Source organism: Callorhinchus milii, unplaced genomic scaffold (genome assembly GCF_018977255.1).
Source record: "Callorhinchus milii isolate IMCB2004 unplaced genomic scaffold, IMCB_Cmil_1.0 Scaffold8, whole genome shotgun sequence".
Classification (NCBI taxonomy): domain Eukaryota; kingdom Metazoa; phylum Chordata; class Chondrichthyes; order Chimaeriformes; family Callorhinchidae; genus Callorhinchus; species Callorhinchus milii.
The window spans coordinates 16,750,057-16,773,991 of NW_024704749.1; the positions used below are offsets into that span (position 1 = coordinate 16,750,057).

General features: G+C 42.5%; 1 protein-coding gene across 3 annotated transcripts in view; it reads right to left on the minus strand.

The window, feature by feature from the left end:
• Positions 1-23,935, minus strand: part of LOC103183053 (quiescin Q6 sulfhydryl oxidase 2) — a 59,327-nt gene that overhangs the window by 10,036 nt on the left and 25,356 nt on the right. Inside the window, exons 11-12 of one of the 3 annotated variants that reach the window (XM_007900299.2) lie at positions 22,389-22,577; positions 17,288-19,419 (exon numbers count right to left, since the gene is read on the minus strand). In XM_007900299.2, coding sequence (XP_007898490.1) covers positions 18,878-19,419; positions 22,389-22,577 — 731 coding nt within the window. In that variant the 3' untranslated portion in view covers positions 17,288-18,877. Of the gene's footprint in view, positions 1-3,500; positions 3,598-17,287; positions 19,420-19,720; positions 19,724-22,388; positions 22,578-23,935 lie in introns of those variants that run through there. The other 2 variants (XM_042337622.1, XM_042337623.1) reach the window with 2 other exon arrangements.

The following is a 23,935-nucleotide window of genomic DNA, read 5'->3' on the forward strand; positions in this document are numbered from 1 at the left end:
AATCCTTATGAACGCAACACTGCTTCAAGTCCCTTAACAAAATATTATATATCCCAAGTGTTAAATTGACTGCTTTAGTGCCATTAACTATGAACTATTGTTTCCGCCGCGAAGAAATATAGAATTTAAAACGGATTGGCTGGTACTGTTTTGGCTCCCAACACTTTTAAAATAAAGTGGTATTTTTTTTCAAACAAAATTAATAACACCCTTTTTAATTCGGATGTACGATTGGAAAGCTTTATTGTCCTCCTGGTCCTTTTCTACCTTGAATTCTAAGGGGAGAATATAATCGCCATTACACATACACAGACATAGATGTGTACGTATGTGGACACACGTTTGTGTATATTTGTATGGAATCCAATATAGGTTTCTAACGTGAGAATGGAATCGCACCCGAGCTCCGGGCCATGAGAGCACCGGAGCACTTGAGGATGAAGGTGAAGATGATCAATATTGCAACCCAGAAGAAGACAGGTGCCCGTCTTACAGTGGTACCTAATGGTGTCGAGGCGTGGGATAACGCTGAGATAGATGTCTGTGGAGCTGAAGGCTAAAGAGAAGCAACAGCCATCAGCAAACAGGCGGTCGACTTGCAACCATCTCAACGCCGAGAGGTGGGGAGGGAGGGGGAACCTACACAACATTACGCATTCACTCCGCCTTTAATATTTAGGTTCGAACACAATTGAGGAGATCTGTCACTAAGACAACTGATGAAGCGGTTTGTGTGACACACACACACACACACACACATACACACACACCTCAACCGCCCAAAACCACACCGTCAGCTGTTTGCTGAAGATGTTATGTGAGGGCCAGGGATTCGTTCATTTGCATCAGGCAGTAATAAATAAATCCCCCCCCCCCCAAAAAAAAAATAAACAAAAAATACGGTAATGCAGAATCACACGTAATTTGTTATCGTGTGGGTTTCAGCCCCAATATTAACCGATTAACCAAACCCCACACCCTCCAATTAAAAGGGGAAAAAAAGGCTGAATATTTAAATATTTGACACCACATCCAAAAAAAAAGGCTTCAGTAATGGAAAACGTAACTCTCTTTTCGGATGGAATTTCTGTATTTCTGTTTTTTTTAAAATATATATATATATATATATATCAGGTTCTCAATCTTTATTTTTCGATAGTGTTACAGTCGGTATAAACCGCACTGAATGTTTTATACCCGCCCCCACCCCTCGAATTACACCGAAAAGTACAGTTCAAGTGAGACTTTTACAATTTAGTTATAAATACATCGAAATTGTGTTGAACGAAATATATAAGTGTTTATTGATAATGGTTATTAAGTGTAAATGCGCCGACAATTTTTTAAAGATATATATATAGTATAACTGACCAACATATATATATCTATACATATATATATCGTTATAAAATGTCGGTGCAGTTATACTTAAATTCTAAAAGTATAAATATATACATATATTATTTTTTTAAAAAGAATTTAATGAAACAGGCAGAGTGGGTATGTCCGCCTTACTTGTCAACACCAGTGAGCAACAACACGTTCACAACTCAGTTCTGTCTATGCTCCTCCTGTAGTTTTGTGTTCTACAGAACAAATTGTGTATAAATGTGCTGTACATGTAGTTCCTTCACGAACACACTCTCTCTCACACACACACAAACAATTACAGGGCAAACGAGCGGCGAATTAGATATACTTTCAGCAACTGCACAGCACAGCACAGCACAGGGGTAGAAGTGTACAGATCGCTGCCTTCTGTGTTTATGTTAAAATTTACGTTAAAAAGAAATGTGAAATTCACTTATCAGCACTCCCCCCCCCCCCCCCTCCGGTAGCCTATGTGTTCAGGGTGTTAATAGACTGGCTTGCATAAAAGGGACACAAACATATTTTATTTATTTTTTTAAAAAAAGCCGAGCAGTTGGCCAGAAATTGATGTTCGTAAAGCAGCGTTTGCGCGTGCAATTGCGACGAGCGTCCTGAAATGCGAATGGTCTGACCGCCCGCTTTTCCAGCAGCACCGACGCACGGGTGTGCTTTGGGGAGCGCTAAAGTCGGAACCAGGTTCATTTGCGCCTTGTGTGGGGACTAAAGAAGAAAGGGCCACAGGACATATGTCAGTCTGTAACCGTTCGTATGTCCCTAATCCGCTGCCTGTGTCTCTGAGCTCTAATCCCGTGCATTACGGAGATAAAAGCCTAATACTAAAAGGGAACAACAACAACGAAATCACGAAGGCGAATGATGGTACCCCCCCACCCCCCCCCCCCCCCCCCCCCCCCCCCCCACCACCACCCACCACCAGTTTCCAGTTTCCAGTAAAGTTAAAATCACATTGATAACACAGAGGAAGAATTTCCCCCACTCCCCTCCACCCCCCCCCCCCCCCCCACTCCCCCCTGTGTTATAAATGCGGCCGAAGAGATTGGAAATAAAACGCCTCGTCCCATCCATTTTAAGAGTTAGGCTGAAGACTCTCGCCACTCCCATCGTCGCTTGGATATCGAGGGAGGGAACTTAATAATAACTTGAAGAGAGAGGAAAGAGCAGACATCTTGAGAGAGAGAGAGAGAGAGAGAGAAAATGTTTAGCAGATGTGGTGCATGTGGGACAGGACTTGTGACATACTCAGTGGCACACATACACCCACACACACACCCACACACACACACACACACACACACACAGGGGTAGCTAACCATTTCTGGCAATGAGCTTGCAATATAATAACCTTACACAGCAATCATCTGGGTTACTAAATGCAATTGTTTTGCAAAGGATTTGTAACAGAAACGGCTGGTAATTAAATAATCGGTTGGGCCAAACCAGTGCTGGATGCTATCTCTCTCTCTCACTCTCTCTGCTTTTGATGGAAAATCCTTTATTTTCTTGTAATCATTGGCTGTCTTTTAAACATAAGAACATAACGCAAGAATTTGCTCGGCGAGAGATGACCAGGCGATGGGACGAGGCGTTTTATTTCCAGTCCCTTTGGCTTCAGCGCCCGTCGCATCCACATGTCCCAAACTACACACACACACACACACACACACAGAGTATCCCGAGATATCAATTCCTAACAGGAATTTGTGCTTGAAAAAAATCGACACTTTCTGCTCCCACCGTCTCCCCCAACGGGAACCAGTTCCATGCATTTAGGACTCACTCACTGAAGCAGTATTTGCGCGGATTTGTTCTGAATTTGTGTCCTGCAATTGAGTGTAAATTCAGCACAAATCTTTAAAGATTTAATTCTAAGAAAGTCTCTTTATATATATATGTAATATAACCAGGGTCTAGAGGTAGAGGGTGAGCTGTCAGCTCCATTTACTCTCCCCTCTCTCTCTATATATATATATACACACACACACACACACACATACACTTGCAATGAAAGACAGAGAACAGTTACAGGGTTATACAGCTTTTTGGGGGGCAGAGAGATGGGGTGGGGGGTGGGGAGGTTGCTATCAGGCTTAGGCTGTGTGGTCGCATACCTTTACTCAGATCCCCGTTCTGTGTCAGTAAAGCGAGCAGCAGCACATCCGTATCTGAATTCTCTTTGGCTCCGTTCAGTTGCTTAAGAGTGTCCATCTTGCATTGCACCATTGATTGTGTGTGTGTGTAAAAAAAGAGCAACGGCGACCTGCCAGCCTGCCAGCCTTCCTGCCTGCCAGCCTGCCTGCCTGCCAGCCTGCCAGCCTACAGAAAGCACCGTCCTCCCTCTCTGCTTCACCACTTAACTTTTCAACCACTGCTGCTCCTGCCCCTTCCATTGGTGAGAGGCGGCCCTGCCACACATGCTCAGCTCAGAGAGACTGCTCGCCCAGCACAGCACACCCCCAGCACAGCCCAGCACAGCTGAGCACGGCATAGACCAGCACAGCTGAGCACAGCACAGCATAGACCAGCACAGCTGAGCACAGCACAGCACACCCCCAGCACAGCACAGCATAGCACAGCCCAGTGCAGGCCCACACAGCTGAGCACAGCACAGCATAGACCAGCAAGGCATAGCACAGCCCAGCCCAGTACAGGCCCACCCAGCACAGCACAGCATAGACCAGCACAGCTGAGCACAGTACAGCACACCCCCAGCACAGCACAGCATAGCACAGCCCAGTACAGGCCCACACAGCCCAGCACAGCACAGCATAGACCAGCCCCACGCAGCCCAGCACAGCTTAGCACAGCCCAGTCCAGCCCCGCACATCACAGCACAGCCCCGCACAGCACAGAACAGTCCATAATAGCCCAATACAGCCAGGGCTCAGGGTGTCACTGATACTTACACAGTAAGAGGGGAGTCAGTGTACAGAGCGAAGCTGCCAACACACACAAACACCCCCACACAACACAGACACACACACACACAGCAGTAACCCTAGTGACTAAAGTCTACAATAAAGAAGATGAACAACATGTGTCACACACACACACACACACACACATACACACACAGCGAGAACCGACTGACGGGAACTGAGGCTTATAATTCAGTGATACTGTCACGAAACCGCAGTGGTTTTTTTTCCTGCTTCAAATCTAGATTTCTCTCCGATTTCAAGAATAACACTGCTGGAGAACGTGAGAGGTTTCGTTAACGGGTAATCCGTTGATTCTCGCCTTGCACCTAAAGTAACTGAGCAAAGATTACTCCAGGTCAATATTCTTCTAATATTATATGGAATTATGTCGGATACATATATCAATCCATCTAACGTGCGGCTGTGTGTATAATATCCGCTACATGATAGGCAATTAACCCATATAATATCAGATCCATACACACATATATATATACTATACATAATATTAGAAGGATATTTTAGCTGTTTTATTCTCAGTTACTTTAGAATACATACGAGAGAGAGAGAGAGAGAGAGAATATACTCGCGCGTGTGTAATGTGTGTGGTTGTATCACCATTCTGTGCTCCACAGAGGTGTATTTGTTAGCAATATAAACCCAAAGATAGGGAGGAGGAAAATGTTTGCCTTCCCCACAATGAGAGCATATCCTGTCTCCGCGTCTGAAGTCTGGAGAGAAAACGAAATGCGATGGACTGTGAGCGAACCGCAGTGTATAAAAACATCATTGGGTTTCAGCACTTATTAGGGGCAGTGAGAGTCAGGTACAGCTTCTCCCCTTTTGTGACAGTCTTTGCGTTAACTCCTCTCACCACTCCGAAACGAACATTTATTTCCCTTGACCTGGATTTGGATCACACGATTACAAGACCAACACGTATGTTGGAAATAACCTGATTTCTTTGAGGGAGAGGGGAGAGGGGGGAGAGGGGGGAGAGGTACATCTGCTTATTAAAGCCCTAACGCAATATAAAACCAATCTCATCTGCAGTTGGATGTTCGGTGGGCAACTTAATATTAAACAGTGTTCTCAGTGTCCGGCGGCTGCGGGTTGTGTTTTCCTCAGTAAAGCGCGTTTTCGAGTTCGTTCACACGTTGAATGTGAAAAGGGTTGACGGTGGATTACAGTCGATCCACTTCACTTTGGCAGTATGTCCCGTGCAGCGCTCTGAGGCGCCTCAGCGACGCGATGGTAAGGCGCTGTATCAAATGCAAGGATTATTATCAATATTATTAATATTATTATTCTTATTCTTCTTATTATTATTATTATTATCAGCAGCAGCAGCTCCGTTAGGTTTCACCAGTCGCACGGCCTGACTCGTGGACCGCTCTGTGCGCGAAGAGGCCAAGAAAGTTGTGGTGAAACCCATCTCTTAAGCTTCATCCACTCACCGACCCATTTTTATTGATCCGAGCGCCACATCAGCCGTCATTAACATTCCGCTCCCGTTCAAATATATTCCCTGCATTCTTTAGAGAGAGAAAAACATGATGTCCTTTTACACACACCTTGGCCTATCTATCTATCTATCTATCTATCTATCTATCTATCTATCTATCTATCTATCTATCTATCTATCTATCTATCTATCTATCTATCTATCTATCTATCTATCTATCTATCTATCTATCTATCTATCTATCTATCTATCTATCTATCTATCTATCTATCTATCTATCTATCCATCTATCTATCTATCTATCTATCTATCTATCTATCTATCCATCTATCTATCTATCCATCTATCTATCCATCTATCTGTCCATCTATCTGTCCATCTATCTCTCCATCTATCTCTCCATCTATCTGTCCATCTATCTGTCCATCTATCTATCCATCTATCTATCCATCTATCTATCCATCTATCTATCCATCTATCTGTCCATCTATCTCTCCATCTATCTCTCCATCTATCTGTCCATCTATCTCTCCATCTATCTCTCCATCTATCTCTCCATCTATCTCTCCATCTATCTGTCCATTTACAACAGTGAATGAGAGAGAGAGAGAGAGAGAGGGAGAGAGAGAGAGCCACAATCCCTTTAGGACCCCGGAGAGCTCATTTATTTACTGGTGGTTGTAAATTCACTTCAAGTCCCACAGAGAGCGATTCGTTACGCCGTCCCATCCCATTAACACCCGGACCACACGCTTCGCACTCAGACGCTCGCCGTCACTCACCTGTATTTCTATTTATCAGAAAGAAAAGGGAGTGTGTGTGGGAGGGTTTTTTTTGGAAAAAAAAGGGCGACCTGTCCCCCATCCACCGACTCCTTGCGTCAACTGTTTACTTTGGGGAAACATATAGGGCGGCTCAATAAAACCCTAAGTCAGGTAACACCCTGATAAATGTTATTGACACTGATCTTTAAAGCCAAACTGTGTCTGGGGAAATCAAGCCTAGTGCTGAAGCCCACCGTATCTCCTGATGAATTCAAAATCAATGTCCCATTTGGTTCCATTTTCAGAGTATATGAAAGAGATTTGGTGAAAGGTGCCTTTCGTCTTCTTCTTCTGCTTCTTCTTCTTCTTCTTCTTCTTCTTCTTCTTCTTCTTCTTCTTCTTCTTCTTCTTCTTCTGCTGCTGCTTCTTCTTCTTCTTCCGGGCGATGCGATTACCAACTTTCAAGCTGAAATAATATTTTTTTTTCTTCCCCCCCCCCCCCCTCCCTATTGATCGCTGGCCTCGAAGGGACGGACTGTGCTGAATTGCCAGCAATATCAGCGAGACCGACTTGTGGTCTGGCTCAGGGTTAGGTCAATGCTTTCTACACCCGAACTGCTGCTGTTGGCCCCCATAAGTGTGCGGATAGCGAGAACACAAACAGGGGGGAATTAATCAGACAGCTCTCTGCTGGTCGGCAATACAGCCAAGCGCTCTGGATCCAATATACCGGTGATTTGGATGATTGAGGGAATATTCCAACACCAGATATATATACGTATTTAGCAAACCTTACACACACACACACACACACACACAAGATAAGAGCAATGTGTTATAACACAGGGAGTGTTGCCAAACAATGCGCTTTTTTAAAAAAAAGACTCAAGGAGGTGCTGAGCTGAAGGATTGGAGATATTTCTTTCTCGCAGTGCTCAGGGGCGAAGAAAGCTCAGGGACAGGACAGTATGTTCACATGGATTCTCGAAGTATGAACTACTCGAACCCCAAAAGAAACAGAGGGGAGCAATGTTGGCAATGATTTCTCGTCGGGCAATTTGCACGTTGTTATTCTATATTCCCTTCTGCATTTAGTGAGTAACCAACCGCCTGGTTCCCTGCCTTAATGTTAATTAACCTTGTTGATGACCGGTGCTACTGAATGTATATATTCTCTGACAGACTCTATCTCTTCCTTCGATGCTGCTTTTATCCGTTTCGCCCACAAGTAGTCGACTTACTTGACAGTACATCATGTGAAGCGCTTTGGGTATTTAAACGACCCGACAAAGGCGCTCTATCAAATGCAAAGATTATTATTATTATTATTATTACTACAAAAGGTGAAAAAAAATGCGATGTTTCCCAACGAATTCGAAACGTCGCATTTCAACCTGAGCTACAAAAAAAAAAGCGACTGAAATCCAACCGTGTCCTCATGCAAGAAGCTCTTTCACCTCAAAAAAAACCCCACAACCAACAGCGGAATGTGGGGATGTAGTGGATTCTAAAATGATTTTAGTTTGTATTTGTTTTTAAAAACAAACACACACACACACACACACACATATACAATATTTCGCGATGGACTGGGGACTGGGGAAATGGTAACTGCTGTGTGTTTGGATGAGTTGACTCTTGTGGGCAAACTGGAAGTTATTACAGACATACAAGTGGAAAGTGACTGACTGACTGTGAGGTTGGATTGGGAAGTGGGGGGAGCACCGAGTGGTTTAAACACGCCAGTGTTGCTGGGAGGAGAGGATGCTTTACTGAAGGTGCTGCAGAGTTGAGGGTCAGGGTTCCTATTTCCACAAATACACCAATTTGGGTAACCCCCCCACCCCCCACGCGTGTTTGAGGTTGTTTTTATTCGTGTACGTCTTGTGGGGCAGTCAGTTAACCGGGGTCCACGAGTTATAGGACTCCTTAACCCAACGTGGCGCAAAGGGATCGGTTTCCAGTCCAAATCAAACCCAGACTTGTTGCTTGCGCTATAGCGCGTCTCACCGGGACGGGTAAGAGCAGAGAAGCTCCGAACACTTGATGATCTTTGAACGGATTTGAAGTGGACCGAGGGCGGGTTAGGCTCGGGCTCCAACACTGAGTTTAAAAAAAAAAGGAGGTGGGGAGGGGTGGTCGGTCGTGATGTGATGTGATGAGATGATGTGAACTGCGCTACAGTCCAAGGACAAAGGCAATATCTCTCTGTCTCTCTCTGACACAGACACACACACACACACACACAGAGAGCAAAGACAACACAGCCCCAGAGCGTTGAGACATCATCACACCTGTCCCTGGTACCCACACCAGCTCTGCCCCAGACAATATCTGCTGCTGCTTGAGTTTTTTTTTAAAAAAATTTTGTTTTCCTTTTAAGAGCTTAAGGCTGAAAGAGAACTGGGGCGAGGGAGAGACGGTTGGTTCGACTCTGCACTCGGATGGGGTAGAGACAGAGACAGACAGAGAGAGAGAGAGAGAGAGAGAGAGATGGCTGTTGGTGGGGAACTGCTATGATGACAACAACCCAACGAATTGCTGTATTGACGGCACAGACCAGACACGCGCTTTACATCTGTTGATAGAATTTCCTAACAATGAAAACCTCATTACAAATTCATAACGTGCGCCGCTCTCCAGCGACAGAAGGGAAGAAGGTTAAAGTTACCATTTAAGCTTTTTTTTTAAAAAAAAACAAATCCTCGCTTTCACCTGCATCGGGACACATTTGGATGGTGGGGGGGGGGGAATACACTGACAAACAAGAAACAATGACATCTATTCACCAGCCCACCTCCAAAAAAATACACACAGCAACGCCTTATTTTATGTATATTTAAAAATGCAACGAAATATACATGTAAACAATACGCCTCATTACGTATTCGCACCGAATGTTTGTGAGAAGCGACAGAAGGTGTTAAATGTTGTCTCGGATGACAATGAGCGCTGTTTTTTTTTAATACGTAGTGCTGTTGACTGGTACAGTAACGATTCTGAAACCCTTTGCTTTGGGGGGAAAAAAAACACACAGCACAGAAATGCAGGGAATCGCTCACCCCGACCCCCCTACGCCCCCCACCCATGGGTACCCAGATATCAATTGCTATATGTTTTTTTTAAAAAAAACTCTAATGCCGGTGCACGTTATAGACTGATAGAGCCGGTGTTTCAAATGGAGAGCAATTTTCTGCCAAATTATGCGTTGATAAAAGAAGCAGGGGTGGGTGTGTAGTGTGTGTGGGTGGGTGTTGGGGTTGGGGGGGGTGGGTGGTGTGGGGGAGGGTTAGAGGAGCGTGAAATTATAACGATTAAGAGAGAGACTTTCTTTTGCAAAGCAGACACATAGAGAGACAGACAGACAGACTGACAGACAGACAGACTGACAGACACAGACGCAATAAACTAACTCGAAGCGGTCAGGACAAACAGGTGAAGAAGGAAAGCATTGCTTACCTGCATTGCTGTTGAAGCGTGAACGGTCTATAGGTTTTGTGCAGGTAGTGTTTCCAGGGTGTTCCAGCAACATTATATATGGCTTGGTCCTGAAATTTGTCAGTCAGAAACTATTTGTGTGTGTGTGTGTGTGTGTGCTATATATATATATATATATATGGGGTGGGGCTGTAGTCCTTCTTTGAAGATAAAAAGACGGGAGCAGTGCAAACTGCTGGATCTCAACAGAAGCTACTGGTGTTTGTGACAGAAGAGGAGCGAATTCCTGGAGTTATACCGTCAGCTGATCCCCCCCCCACCACCCCCCCCACTCCACCACCCCCCCTCAACACAACACAACACAGCACAGCCTCTGGGATGTGGCCTTCGTTAGCATAACAACAACTACGCCACAAGCAAAGCTAAACAGGACAAGGTGTGTGTGTGTGAGTGTGAGAGAGAGTGTGAGTGTCCTCCTGTCCTGACTGCCCAGACGAGCTGATCAGATCAGACTGTGTCGGTCAAACGTCGGTGTTCAAACCCATCTCACAAAGTGCATCTCCCTCCCTCCCTCTCCCCCTCTCTCTTCCTCCACGTGTTAGCATTTTGCAACCCAGTCATTTCTGAGAGGAGGGGGAGAAGAGAGAGAGAGAGAGGAGGGTGAGGACATCAACGCCCCCCCCCCACCCCCAATTGTCTTTATTCAAAACCCATTTCATTAAAGCACACACATGTTTATCAATCGGTTATGGATTTCGTGTGTGTTGTTGTTTAATGGGGGTTGTGCAAACCCTTTACACCCCCCCTCCCCACCATGTGCTTCACACCCTTGCCCCCCCCCCCCCCAGGGCTCAAACCTTTGCAATACATTTTAAATACAATCTTACTTAATACCACAATACTTAACAGTAATAATAATAATAACAATAATAACTTCAATACTACACACACGATCGTGGGGAACCACCACCTTTCCAATTCCGATAAATATTTTAACCCTCTCCCCCCCAAAAAAAAATAATAACATAAAATAAAATAACAATTTAACCATTCTCGCGAACTAGTGTTAAATGCGCGTCAGTCCATAATAATGATAATAATTTATTCGACTCCCAGTCCATTTAATACGCATGAATCCGTTTCTATTCACTGGATACATAGTAAAATGCGTGACAGTTCCCAGTTCCCTTCACACACAAAAAAACGTTCATTTCCGACCTTGTTTCTGCTCTTAATATCAGGATTAACGCGGTGCCAGGGAATGAACATTGTGTGTTCGATGTTGACATGCATTTAACTGTGTATTGGTACACAGTGATGCAGTTAAATATAGTGATATGGTTGCATTAAATATGATTTCTCGTCGGAATATCTACACGGCTGCAGATGGATTTAGAGTGCGCGTTACTGCTCGACATACACTTACACACAACTCCCTCTATTCTGTTCCTGACTTTTCTTGGGTTGAGTGTTGGGAGAGGGAGGGAGGGGGGGGAGGAAATCATCTTTTTAAACGTTGCTCAGGGAAGGCAGAAGCCTCTGATCTGAGTTTGTGTCTGAACAAAACGAGGTGGGGGTGGGTGGGGGGGGTGGGGGTGGGTGGGGTGGGGGGCAAATACAGGAGGAAACCTTCATCCAAATCTAAGGTCTCTCTCTCCGGCCTCTAAATGCAAAGGGTAAACTCGTGAAGGATTCCACGTCTCAAGTTAACATTGGGTTGAAATTAACCAGATCCCTGTCCTGACCCCACAGGTAAAGGGTGCAGACACCTTACAGGTAGATCGAGATGTATCTGTTCGATGTAATTCTGTCGATCTATGAATATTTATGCGTCTACCTCCCTCCCCCCCCCCCCCCCCCCAAGCTGCTAAACCCTTCCTTATCGTTGTATCTCACCTCTCCTGCACGTAGGAATCAAAGCGACTCGTATTATTGTGAATGTACTGCACCGCAAATATTATTAATATATTCCATTCGCGTCCACGCAGCCCAAATACTTAGCTAATGAAATACTTAATTTACATTGTAATGGGACTGTTAACCCCAGTAAAAACCTGCTTAATTATAGTGTGTTGTGACGGGACCCGGTGGCTTTATAATGCATCAAACATTGTCTGTTTAACCTGTTATCACCCAAGAACTCGTCAGACTGTGCCGCTTGTACACTGAATGCAACGACAATCTATAAATATTTGTGTGTGGAAATGGCTCTGACTGTGAGGGACTATTAGGGCAAAGACATTTCTGTTCTGCATTTGGTTTGGGTTTTTTTTTGGCGGGGAAAGGATTTTGTTCACTCTCTCGATGAGATAACGAAGTAAGGACTGATTTAGTGTTTAATGAGGGAGGTTTATATCAACCAGCTGTGAAGATTCACCAGAGGAAACAAAAGCTTAATGCTGAAACGTAATTAAATCAGGACTGTTGGCTCTTTCTCAAATGCAAACACACAAAACGACACACACACACACACACATCTTAAACAAGCAAATACACACATCTATATATATTTTTATATGCTTATACAAACACAAACACTTACTTATACAACCAAATACATAAATGAACATATACAAACATACATGCGCATATACACACATATACAAACACATACATATATACCCAGAAACTCTTTCTCACACACACATATCCATACTCTCCCATATACAGACAGACAGAGACAGAAATCCATACATACACACAAACCCAGACATAACATATTATGTGTATATTATATATGTACATGAACAAGAATACCCATTCAACTGATCAAATACTCTGCGTCAATACAATTTGCTTGAAATGGCACATTTATCCACTTTTGCGCCAGTTAACAATAAATATATTATTGTTGCAACACAACAAATCGGTCAGATATGTATGTCGTTATTACAAGAAAATAAACACAAGTAGATTCTGAGATTTGTCCAGGATGTTGCTTATTAAATGTGTAAATGTCAGGATTGGGAATGTTTGAATATGATGTGAGTTACCGCTGAACTGATATTAAAACCACAAGTTTCCTGATTATTAAAACCACTATCTCAACGTTGTTGCTATAGTGGAGTGGGTTTAATCGCTGACAGTAATAACTTGGGGTGTGTGTGTGTGGGGGGGGGGGGGGGGAGATAGTGTATTGTATCATCTTTCACATTTATGAAATAATATTTTCTGAACCCGAGATTAAAATACATTTGTGTGTGTGTGTCTGTGTGTTTGTGTGTGTGTGTGTGTGTGCATTACAAAATAATTTTAAAATATACCTTTCCTCCTCAACCTGTTCTTCCCCCCACACCCACCCCAATAAAAAAAAATCAATCCACCCACAGGGAAGGGAAATGCATCGCCTTTGACACTTGTTACGATTTTGCTCGTCAATAAACTCCCCCCCGTTTTAAAGGTCGAGGATATTACATTATTATATTATATGCTGCGGGAACAGCACAGCCGGACTCTTGTGCTGTATATTTCAACATTTAATATATATATATATATATATTTGGAAGCTGCACCTAGAAGGTTTGGCAATTAATAGATGAACGTGCAATGCCCATATCTGTGTCCAAATCGCCTTTTTTTCCGGGTTATAAAGGAAATTAAGGATTGGACAGCCGTGTGAGTGCGCACAGCTCTGTTTGAAACACTCTCAGTGTATGTCCTGGTGTTGTTTTCGGACACATCCAAATGAATGGACGTTTAAAAATCAGACGAAAAAAAAAAAACCCCCCCCAAACTGTTGGCAAAATAACGCAACGTGGTCTTTCGCTCCACGAGCTGAAGGGTTCTTTATTTTTACGTGTCTTTATCTGGGGAGGGGGGAGAGGGTGGAGGGGGGGAGAGGGGGGGGGGGTTGTAATGTTGTTTTAAACTGAATATACATGAAGCAGGAGGAGATTCTGACTAAACGCTCAGGATCAAAGGGCGAGTGTACAAAAGAATGAGGGGAAAGTACATTCAATTATCATAATGAATCTTGTGTTTTCTCGCTCATTAATTGGATATTGATTTGTGGAAAATCTAAAGCCTTTCGATTTTAGCCCCAACCCCCCCCCCACCCCAACCCCCCACCCCACCCACCCCCCACCCCACGCTGAGTGCTGTTTTGTTTCATTCCTGCAGCCTGGGTTTATTGTGTTGCCCCCCCCCACCCCCACAAGCTTTTTGCTGTGGTTTAATTATGCAATAATTAAGCGTCAATTTGGCAAAGTTATTGACTCGCACTACAGTCTCCCGCAGGGGACGGCGTTCAAACCGAAGCAATACTGAAATATTATTATTGTGATTATTGCAAACAGGAGTGATAAGCTCTCAGCCCCCTGTTGGACAAGCCAGGCTCCAGTGACCCCCGCATTCAAAACGAAAGGAGTCCCCCCCCCCCCCCCACCCTCCACACACACACACACACACTTTTTTTTTTGCTAATCACCCTTGTTACAGCGAGTGCGTTAATCTGGGTTCAATCCGTTTAGTGGACACTGTGAGCGGATTACAAATTAATAGGCGCGCAATCACAAACCAGGTTAAAAGATTGGAGAAAGAAAGAGAGACAGAGAGAGAGAGAGAGAGAGAGAGACGCATATGTTCCAATTTTGCTGCCCAGTATCCCAGTTTTCCAAGAGGGGTTTGAGCGAGGAAATTGCGTCGTGTCACTGATTTCCAAGTCGGGACCTGGACCAGAAATGAGCTTTGAACAAGGCATCTAATCAACCACAACAACAACAACAACGAGATTGCATTTGTATTAACGCCTTTTCACATCAGCCATATCGATAGGGTTGCAAACTTGACAATACTTTAAATGACACACAATTAAACATACGACGTATCATAGATTTCAAAGTTCATTTCAGCCCCAAAAAAAAATGCAGTGAACTCCACACCGTTTCCGTTAATCGAATGCATCACTGGGTTAGGTTTTTTGGGGTCTGGTGTGTGTGTGTGTGTGTGTGTGTGGTTTAGGTGTTCGTTTGTTTTGGGGCAATCGTTGAGTGCTATTGCACTGGAGAGTGTGTCCGTCTCAGTGCAGTGTTTGCATCGTTGAATTGTTTTGCTCGCAGAGGCAGTTACAGAGCCGAGGAGAGAGGAGCCCTCGAGGAGGCAGGAAAGACCGCCTCGGTTGAAGTACTCTGGAGTTTGTGTCAGCGGTGCTCTTTGTGCGGCTGAATGAAGAGGCGGAACGGGGCACAATGACGGCTCTCTGGCATTGTGAAGGCAGCCCTGGCGGTTATGGGGGTGAAGATGCTGACACATATGCCACTTGGCTACAAGTGCCTCTTGGACTCCACTTCCCCCACTCCCCCCTCTCTCTCCATCACTCACGTTACATTGACTGGACCAGCACTTTCCACCGTATATTTGAATATTCATGAGGTTGGATCACACGCGTTGTGGGTCTCAGTGAGTCCCAAAGCCTTTGTTTTGTTGGATTGGATGGGTGCGGGAAGAAAGCTCCTCTCCCTATTGTTAGCTGGTCTCCCCCCCACCACCCCCCATCGTTGTGTTCTCCTCTCCCTTTCCCTCCTCTCTTGCCTTTCATGACTTCACCTTTCCTTGTCCCTTCTTCCTCCTTGAAGTGAGATGCGAGACAGAGTTCGGGCACAAGGGAGAAGCGCCGCTGACCAGAGCTCTGTCCACCTCTGGCTGACGATTCTACTCTTCATCCATCAGTTTTCCTTCAGATCACACTGTCCTCGTGCTCACAACTTTCATTTTCTAAGTGTGACAACTGAATCACTGGACCCTCTATCCCCTTCCTCTGCCTTTGGATTGGGCAATGAAAAGCTAATTCGATCCAAATTTCTCAAGGCACTTTCTTCAATGTTCCCAACAAGTCTCAACAGCTATCACCTCTTCCCTTTGACAGCTCCATTTCCGTATCCAGCATTTGTGCACATTCTTAATCCATATATAAACTGGATTTCACACATAACATAATCCTTGCGTTTGATATAGTGCTTTTTCACATCTTCGAGGCGTCTCAAAGCGCTTCACAGAATATACTGTAAAAAGTGAACTGACTGTATATTTGTGGGCGATATGCAGTAGCCAAATGTGCACAGCAGCGTCTGCCCCACAAACAGTCGTGGATGGAAAATGATCAATTTATTATTGTTTTATTTTTTTTGGAGGAATTATTATTGGGCTCTGTCTGGAGTAAGGAAACTTGCCCGAGGTTTCGCCCTCTGCCAGGAATTGAACCCAGGTGTCTCACTTGCAAAGCGAATGCTCTAACCACTGAGCTACAGGACTCCATACTCTACCTCTCCATATAGAATTAGTGTCCTCTTTGGTATTGAATATTTCTCCTGTACAATTAGCTCCCTGTAGAGCCTACATTATTATTACATTCATCCAAGACTTGACAATTGCTCCCATCTGAGAAAACTCTTCCAACATCTCACACTCACCTAAACACCGATGTCAAGTCCTCCAAGACAAGACTCTTGAAGGACGCTTTATAAATGCAAGTCGTTGTTCCCAATCTCTTTTTGTTCTACACTTCAGTGCTGTGTTGACCTCTGGCCCTTTATATTGGCTGCGTAATAAAATACTGTAACCTGATATAAAAAAAATTACCCTTTTTAAAATATCTACATTGGGTTTTTAAGTGTTGACTACTGCCTGGATAACCCAAATTCACACTTTCAGCCAAGGTAAATTGTTACAGGCTATAAATTCACACTTGAATGATACGGATTCCACTTGTTGTGATGGAGTACACTTGCAATAAAACCAGTCGGGAACACTTTATGAAACACGTCGTCAGATCTTTGGCATTGAGTAGCCCCATGCAATCTAAATATGTTAATATCACTTGGCACAGGTACTCAGAGCAAATTTTGTAAAGAAAAAAATATTCCAAAATGAAAGGCCTTTTTCGGTACCTTTAAATCCTGTTTAACGACAACAAAGCCAAGATTCTTTGATATATAATGCAGTGTTCTTGATGTCTGCCTCAAACTGGTCTCTGCTCACCTGCAGCAGAATGGAAACCATCCTGTCATTACATTAGCTGCTGCACAACCCTGTTTTAAAACAGTGGATTTAGTAGGTCTCCAATATTTATGTACATTTGCAAAACCATACAACGGTGATTGCAAACATTGGACTGATTGACATTATGGTAGACAATGGTGTGCTCTTCCTGTTACTTGGTCTATGCACAAGTTCAATACTTACAGCACAAACGGCGCATGGACTGCTCAAATCCTACTTGCAGGTTAACAACTGGTGAAGCATCTGTACAGTTTTTTAACAGAACAGTTATGTCAAACGAACAGTCTTGCAGAATTACAACACAGAACAGTTTGTTTCGAATCACATAATTTCCTTGAATTTATTTAGTACAAAGGAATAGCTTCTCTCGGGTGGAGAAAATATGGCAAACATTGACCCGCGTGTCAAACAATATAGTTTCAGTAAACAAGGCAGCTTTTTAATAAATAGTTAAATTAAATTGGTCAGCAAATCCATGCCTTTCATCAAGTAATTTTATGATTTCTGAACAAGCAAACCAATACAAAACGCAACACAATTAATACTGAAATGGAAATATCCACCAGAGGTACGAGAGCTTTCATAAATTTCCTGTTTGCCCATAGTTCCCTGTCATCCTATAGTTAATACTGAACAAATAGATTTGCCGTGATCGTTTTAATACTAAGCCATTATTCCGAGTTGGGCAGAAGTTTAGGCACATCTGCTTGAAACGCAACAGGAGGTTTCTCTGTTTAAACTGAGCCACAGGTCAGAAACAACATATAGATTGGCTGGTGTTTGGTTTTCATTCAGATTTTTTCATATCAAAAATAAGTCACAATTTCTATTAAATAAGGTACTTTCAATGTTGTATTTTGATACACTTCAGGCTCCTGACAATAGTAGTTGAGAACAACACAGATCACATGCAATGCAAGTCCAATCCTAAAGTTCTGCCTGACAATACGTCTCAAGTGATTCCCAGCCAATTGCACCAACAATATTGGATATAATTACTCTTGTGGCCTTTCAAGCAAGAGATGACACGACTTGGAACATGTTTGAGGACATGCTCAGCTTATTTAAACCAGTTTAATGCTATGATCCTTGATACAACCTCAAACTTTTTGGTTACGGCTTCATTTGAACCCAGGTCTCCAAGCTGATAAGAAAAACTCCTGGAATGGATTTCACTTGCTTGTTTAACTTGCATACCAGCTCGTTGAGCAGTGAGGATCAACGGTCTGCTATTGCTGAGACTACCTCTCTGCTCTTTGAATTTAGCGCAGGGCAGTCTTTGAATGTGGTTCATAGATTACTTCATATATGCAAAGGAGAAGCAGGAAGTTGAAATTGCCCTGTTTGGCACCTCTATGGTATGTAAACCACGTATAAAAATAATCAAAATGGAATTGCCACACCGTGATACATCAATTCTTTTGCACAGGCAACCAGATAAAAGTGTACCAATTGCTACAGGCCCTTCATCAAAGAGTTAAGTTAACTATGTGTACTTTAAATATTTCTCGATATTCCATCAAATATTGTAGCTAGTCCTAGTTTGAAGCATCTTTTCAGTGGAAAAATACTTTACAAAAATATTAAAATTCCAGTGTTATTTCCTTAAAAAGGTCACTGGCTCCTCGGAAGTTGCAGGATGATCGTAAATTCTTCTTTAACAAACTGAAACATTTAAACCCATTCTTTGTTCCCAATTTTTTTTTCGTGCAAAATAAATTCTCCACAATTGGTTTTCTGTTGTGATCATCTTAAAGGTGTGGTTGTTATGTGGTCACAGGAAGAGAGAAAGGAAGGAGGGAGGAGTTTTTTTTAGGCAATTTGTCAACATCTCCACTGGAATGACTAACTATAATGCAACCGACTTTGATATCGCCCTAATGCAACACGGTTGAAAATTGTCTTTAAACGTATGGACGGGTGTATCTGGTCTTCCACCTTTTGGACCTAATTCGGAAGTAAAAGTACATGATCATTAAAAAGAAGCAGGACGCTGCATACAGAACAACACACAGACTCATGTCCACATTTGAAAATCCGATTCCAAAAAACGAAACTGACTGTTTAGATTCTTTCTTCGGGCCGATTATGTCACGATCACCCGACTTTCTCTTCACGTCGGCCAGACTGCTTGCTTTCTCTAGCTTCTCCCCAATGCCAGGTCTGGTGTTTTGGGCTAGGATTTGCAGATTATCCTCCTTTCTCTGATGTGTTGTCACTTTCTGTCCACCCTCACGCCCACGGCTTTCTGCCGCACCGTTTGCTTTGGTCTCGTCTTCAGTATATCTGTAGGAAAGGTTGTCTGCACCATAATGGGACTTCAAAAAGGTCAGAACATCTGCCTCCTTCCATACATGGAGGCCTTTGACCTCTTCATGACAGTCAGGGCAGAGGTCAGGATTAGGCCACGACACTTTAGGGAACTTTGGGTCTTCACTTGGAGCACCTAAAGGGAACAAATAATATGGATTGAATTATTTATATTAAAATCATAAAGTTCTCTCACTTTTTCCTCCTTTAAAATTACATTTTAATCGATAAGCATTTCAAATGGTCAGCAATGGCGTTCATGATACCACATAAAGTTTTGCTGTATTGTTAACATCTATCAGAGTTTAATATGGCCCTGACTATGTCATGACCAAACCACCCTATACATTTCCAGACCTCTAATCTATTGGATGAAATTAGTTTTTAATACCGGTTTTCCTTAATAAAATTTGCGTTCACGTTTCATCTGGTCAAACCCACTCAAAGCAACTGGTTAGATATCTTTCTCAGAACAAGCAGTTGATCTTTAGATACGGGCAATGCAATTACTGCGCACTTTCAGTCACAAGGCATAGATCCACATATCAACCTCTTTCTGCACTAAAATAAGAAAGACATCTTCTGTGTCATAGGGTGAACACAAGGTCACTTCCAGATTTCCGTGCAATGCAGCAAGTGACATTGGCAGTGACCTGATGACCCAGAAGTCTTTTTTTTATTAAGCACAGGAAGTTAAAATTGTCAAATTCTGGATTATTAGGTTGTCAATTTCCTGCTTTGCACAAGAGCAACAACTCAGAAAGTGACAGCGACCTAATAAACCAGAAATCAGCCATTTTAGTGTGAAAGGCCGACTGCTGGTATGTGCAAAGAACGGGGACCACAGTACAACCAAATTTGCATGATCGTGAAGCAGGTTATAATGGGGATGTATTGTACAACCATATTCACCCCAAACATTTAAGGGAGTATCCCTTACAATTACAGTGGAGACTCACCTTAAAGTCACTGCCCTAATGTGGTCAACTCACTGATTGAATTTTATTGCAGGCATTTTAATTTAATACACTATATGGTACAGTATAATACAATCTAACTTTTGTGGGTCAACCCATTAATGTGTCAAACTTAGTTGTCCATTTGCTGATTTTACAAGTCAGTTTCCACTGCACTGTCGATATTACAAATACCTGTGTGAGGTATAATAAATAACAATAAATATAATAATAAATGCCCCATCATTAGCAGGGGGCGGGTAGGAGGTGAGTCACGTACATTCCCTCAACAAAGCAGGAATATTGCCTTTTATAAAATCCGAAAGCTTGGGTACACAAAAATTAAACCATGTACAAAACAGAGAGCTAATAATTCCTGAAAGTTTTATGCATACTTACTTACCTAAAGGTAAGTTCTGACGGATGTATTGTTCTGATTTAACTGCCTCCTCTACCAGCTGTTTCTTTGAAGCCTTTTTGTATAGGCCAGGAGCCTGGTTAACAATTCATTGCAACACAAGTGAAACAAAACCCAACTGGCTTCACTTTGTAGGCTGTGAATGTGGGGCTTGCCCATTCATTGCTTGCTGGCTGACAGATGACAGGTTCTATGTCATAACTCTCCAGAGAAGGAAACCAGGTCGTACTTTTGAAACTTAACCGGTCTCCTGGGTGCCACAGTAACCTTCGTTCACTTGACATTCTTAAACAATTGGTTGGAAAAACATGAGAGACCCAAAAGTCCTGCACTGCTTACAATGCAGAACTTTTTTTTAAAAAATGACACAGCTGTCTGGTGGAACATAGCCTACATTTCCTCCACTCCACACAAAACAGACTGCTATTCACTTCTATGGGCATAAGCACACAAGCAGCCAGTACAAGTCGACTGATACAGCTGCAGCTGCGGAGGACAATGAATTTGTGCACACCCCTGCTGTGGTGTTATTGTACGTTTGTCAGTATCAATCATTGTTCTCACCATTTGGCCTTGTGTTAGTAAATGGGACCTATTTTATGGATCATTACACAGGCTTGGGTATTCAGTATATGGTATAGATAGGAAAAAATACATATAGAATAAACTGCGTCAACAAAGCCTAAATGGGAAGGCCAGGCTGCCCTCTAAGGGTGGCCCTTCACAAAACAAGTTTGACCCATCTGTATTGAGTTGCAATAATTCAGAACCCACGCTTCACAAGCAACCCTCTCCTTTTCTTCACGACATTAGCAAAACTGCACTTAAACAGCCCACTCGCATTCAAGTGGTAATTGAATACAACTCATAGACAATGATCTTGCTCAACAATGGAGATGCCGAACAAAACATTAAATTTACATATTACATGTTTACAACTCCACAGTATGTGCATGGAACAGGGTTCAGCAAATCATTGTTCCAAGCTGTACAGCATGATGAAAAAATTCCCTCTAATAGAATGAAAAGGGAATTTTTGTGGCCTAGATTAGATATTTTAAAAAGAATGTGGTCCCTTTTTGTTAGCATTCATCGGCTATAAAAAGGCATTTCCAAAATGTCCCGGTTCACTTGTCTCAGTCATTCAGAAACGTTGGAGATGACAGCAGGTTGAGAGAAGCTAGTTACTACGGAGCAGACACCTTCCTGCCAGATGGTCAGAGGTTCAAGTCCCCAAGATGGCTGTGACTTGTGTCTGCCTAGCACCATTTAGGAGTGTTTTCTCAGGATTAAACAAGGCGCTGGAAGCAGTGGCACACTTTGCCATGTTGCTTCACTAGCATAATGGGGAGGGGGGAAGAGAGAGAAATCAGCGGAACGAGCAAGTGTGCTGGCTCTTATAACCCCAATTTGCTGTGCACAGTAAGCAAATGCAATAATGATGTGTAGTATAGTCTACATCCTTTAGCTCACAAGGATGAGAACAAACCTTTACATCCAAGTCTGCTTTGGATAGCTATGGCAGCCAGGTCCCCTCATAGTTCATTCAGTTCCAGTGCGTACTTTCTTCCACAGACTATTCGTTTTGAAGGTTGAAAATGTTATATTGTTGATTCTCATTTTACAGTGTACAAATGTCTAAACACTAGAAATCTTCCAATATGAGCAGAATACAGTCTGCACTAACACAATCTTGAATGGAGCTGTATTTTTGACGGTGCTAACTCTTACCTGCTAATCTGCTGTTCACTTCATTGTGTTTTGTCCAGAGCCACAGAATAGCACTGTCCAGTGTCTCTACCTTATCCATAGATTCTTTTGCCATCTGCTCAAAGTGCTGTGCACACTCCATGCAGCCAAAGAAATGATGAATGTATCTTCTTATAACCTGCAGAACTATCTGAGGACTATCGTCAAAACCTAGATGGGATGGAACAATAATAAATTGTAATCGCATAGCAAAGACATCCTCGTGTCTAGATTCTTAGATTTACAGGAAATCTGATGAATACATGAAATTCAATTTACATGAAAAACTTTATACATTTGAAAACAAAACTATCTTTCACTGTGACAACATGACATCTGAGGGATATGAGATTCTAGGACCAAAATAACCATCACTGCCCATCCGGAAGGTCCAAACTTAAAATAATTATATTTTATTGAAATAGTTCAAATAAGAAAATGATTTCTACTATCACTGGATCACCAATTTGATCTTGCATTTTGAATTAAAAATGAGTCNTTTTTTTTAAGAGGATACAAAAAAAAGCATTTGAAGGTAACAGATCCGGCCTTTGTGACCAGTTTTCTTTTGTCGAAGTTATTGCTATTAACAGGTGAAGGGCAGCTGCAACTCTATTAATAGAAATACTAAATCACATAATTTTATATGTGCTACAACTTGACTTTTTTCTTTGCAGTAATTGTCAGCATTTCAATTTAGGAAATGGAAGATCAGCAAGCCTCACATTAAAAATTGGACTCTTCCAAATAGATAACTTTTCAGAAGTAAAACCAACCTTATCATTGGTGTTAGTGGAGAAACTGAGCTAAATGGAAAGATATTAAATCACAGCTCCTAGCAACAAACACAAACAGGGTTTGAGATAATCCTTTCTGAGCACCAGTACTGGAACAAGACATTGGACTAACCTAAACAAAGACCAATCTAACTCACGTCCCCCATTTCAAATGGAATAAATCAAAAAGTTATTTTCCCAATTTGAGGAAGTAATACTGACAAGCAATGATGAGCAAAACATAAAATACACAGTAATGCAATTCTTTACAGATTACTTGAACAAACAATTGTAGTTACTCTAAAATTACCGCTAAACCCGTAACCATGTCCGCTCAGCTAAAGGCAACATATGATCCCACGTTTGTCCTCAAAAACAGTCACTCCACTTTACAGTATATCCTGTGAAGGGCTTTGAGATGTCCCCCAGACATGAAAGGCACTGTATCAAATGTAAGGATTGTTATTTTCCCATCTTTCTTTCACATTTAAACATTATAGATTATAGATTGCCAGCATTAGTTTTTTTTTATATAAATTGTATGTATCCAGCTTTTCTTAATTTCTACTGAAGATCAGGTCTCTGTTCAGTCAGAATCTCACGAGAATTGGTGATCCCATCTCCCTGGACTATGAGTAGATGATTGACTTGGTTACTTCCTTACATAAAGCTAAAATTTTATTCCTCCTAATTTGCAGTTGATTATTGCGTAAAAAGCACATTGTACCAGATATTCTTATCACTACTTTGAAT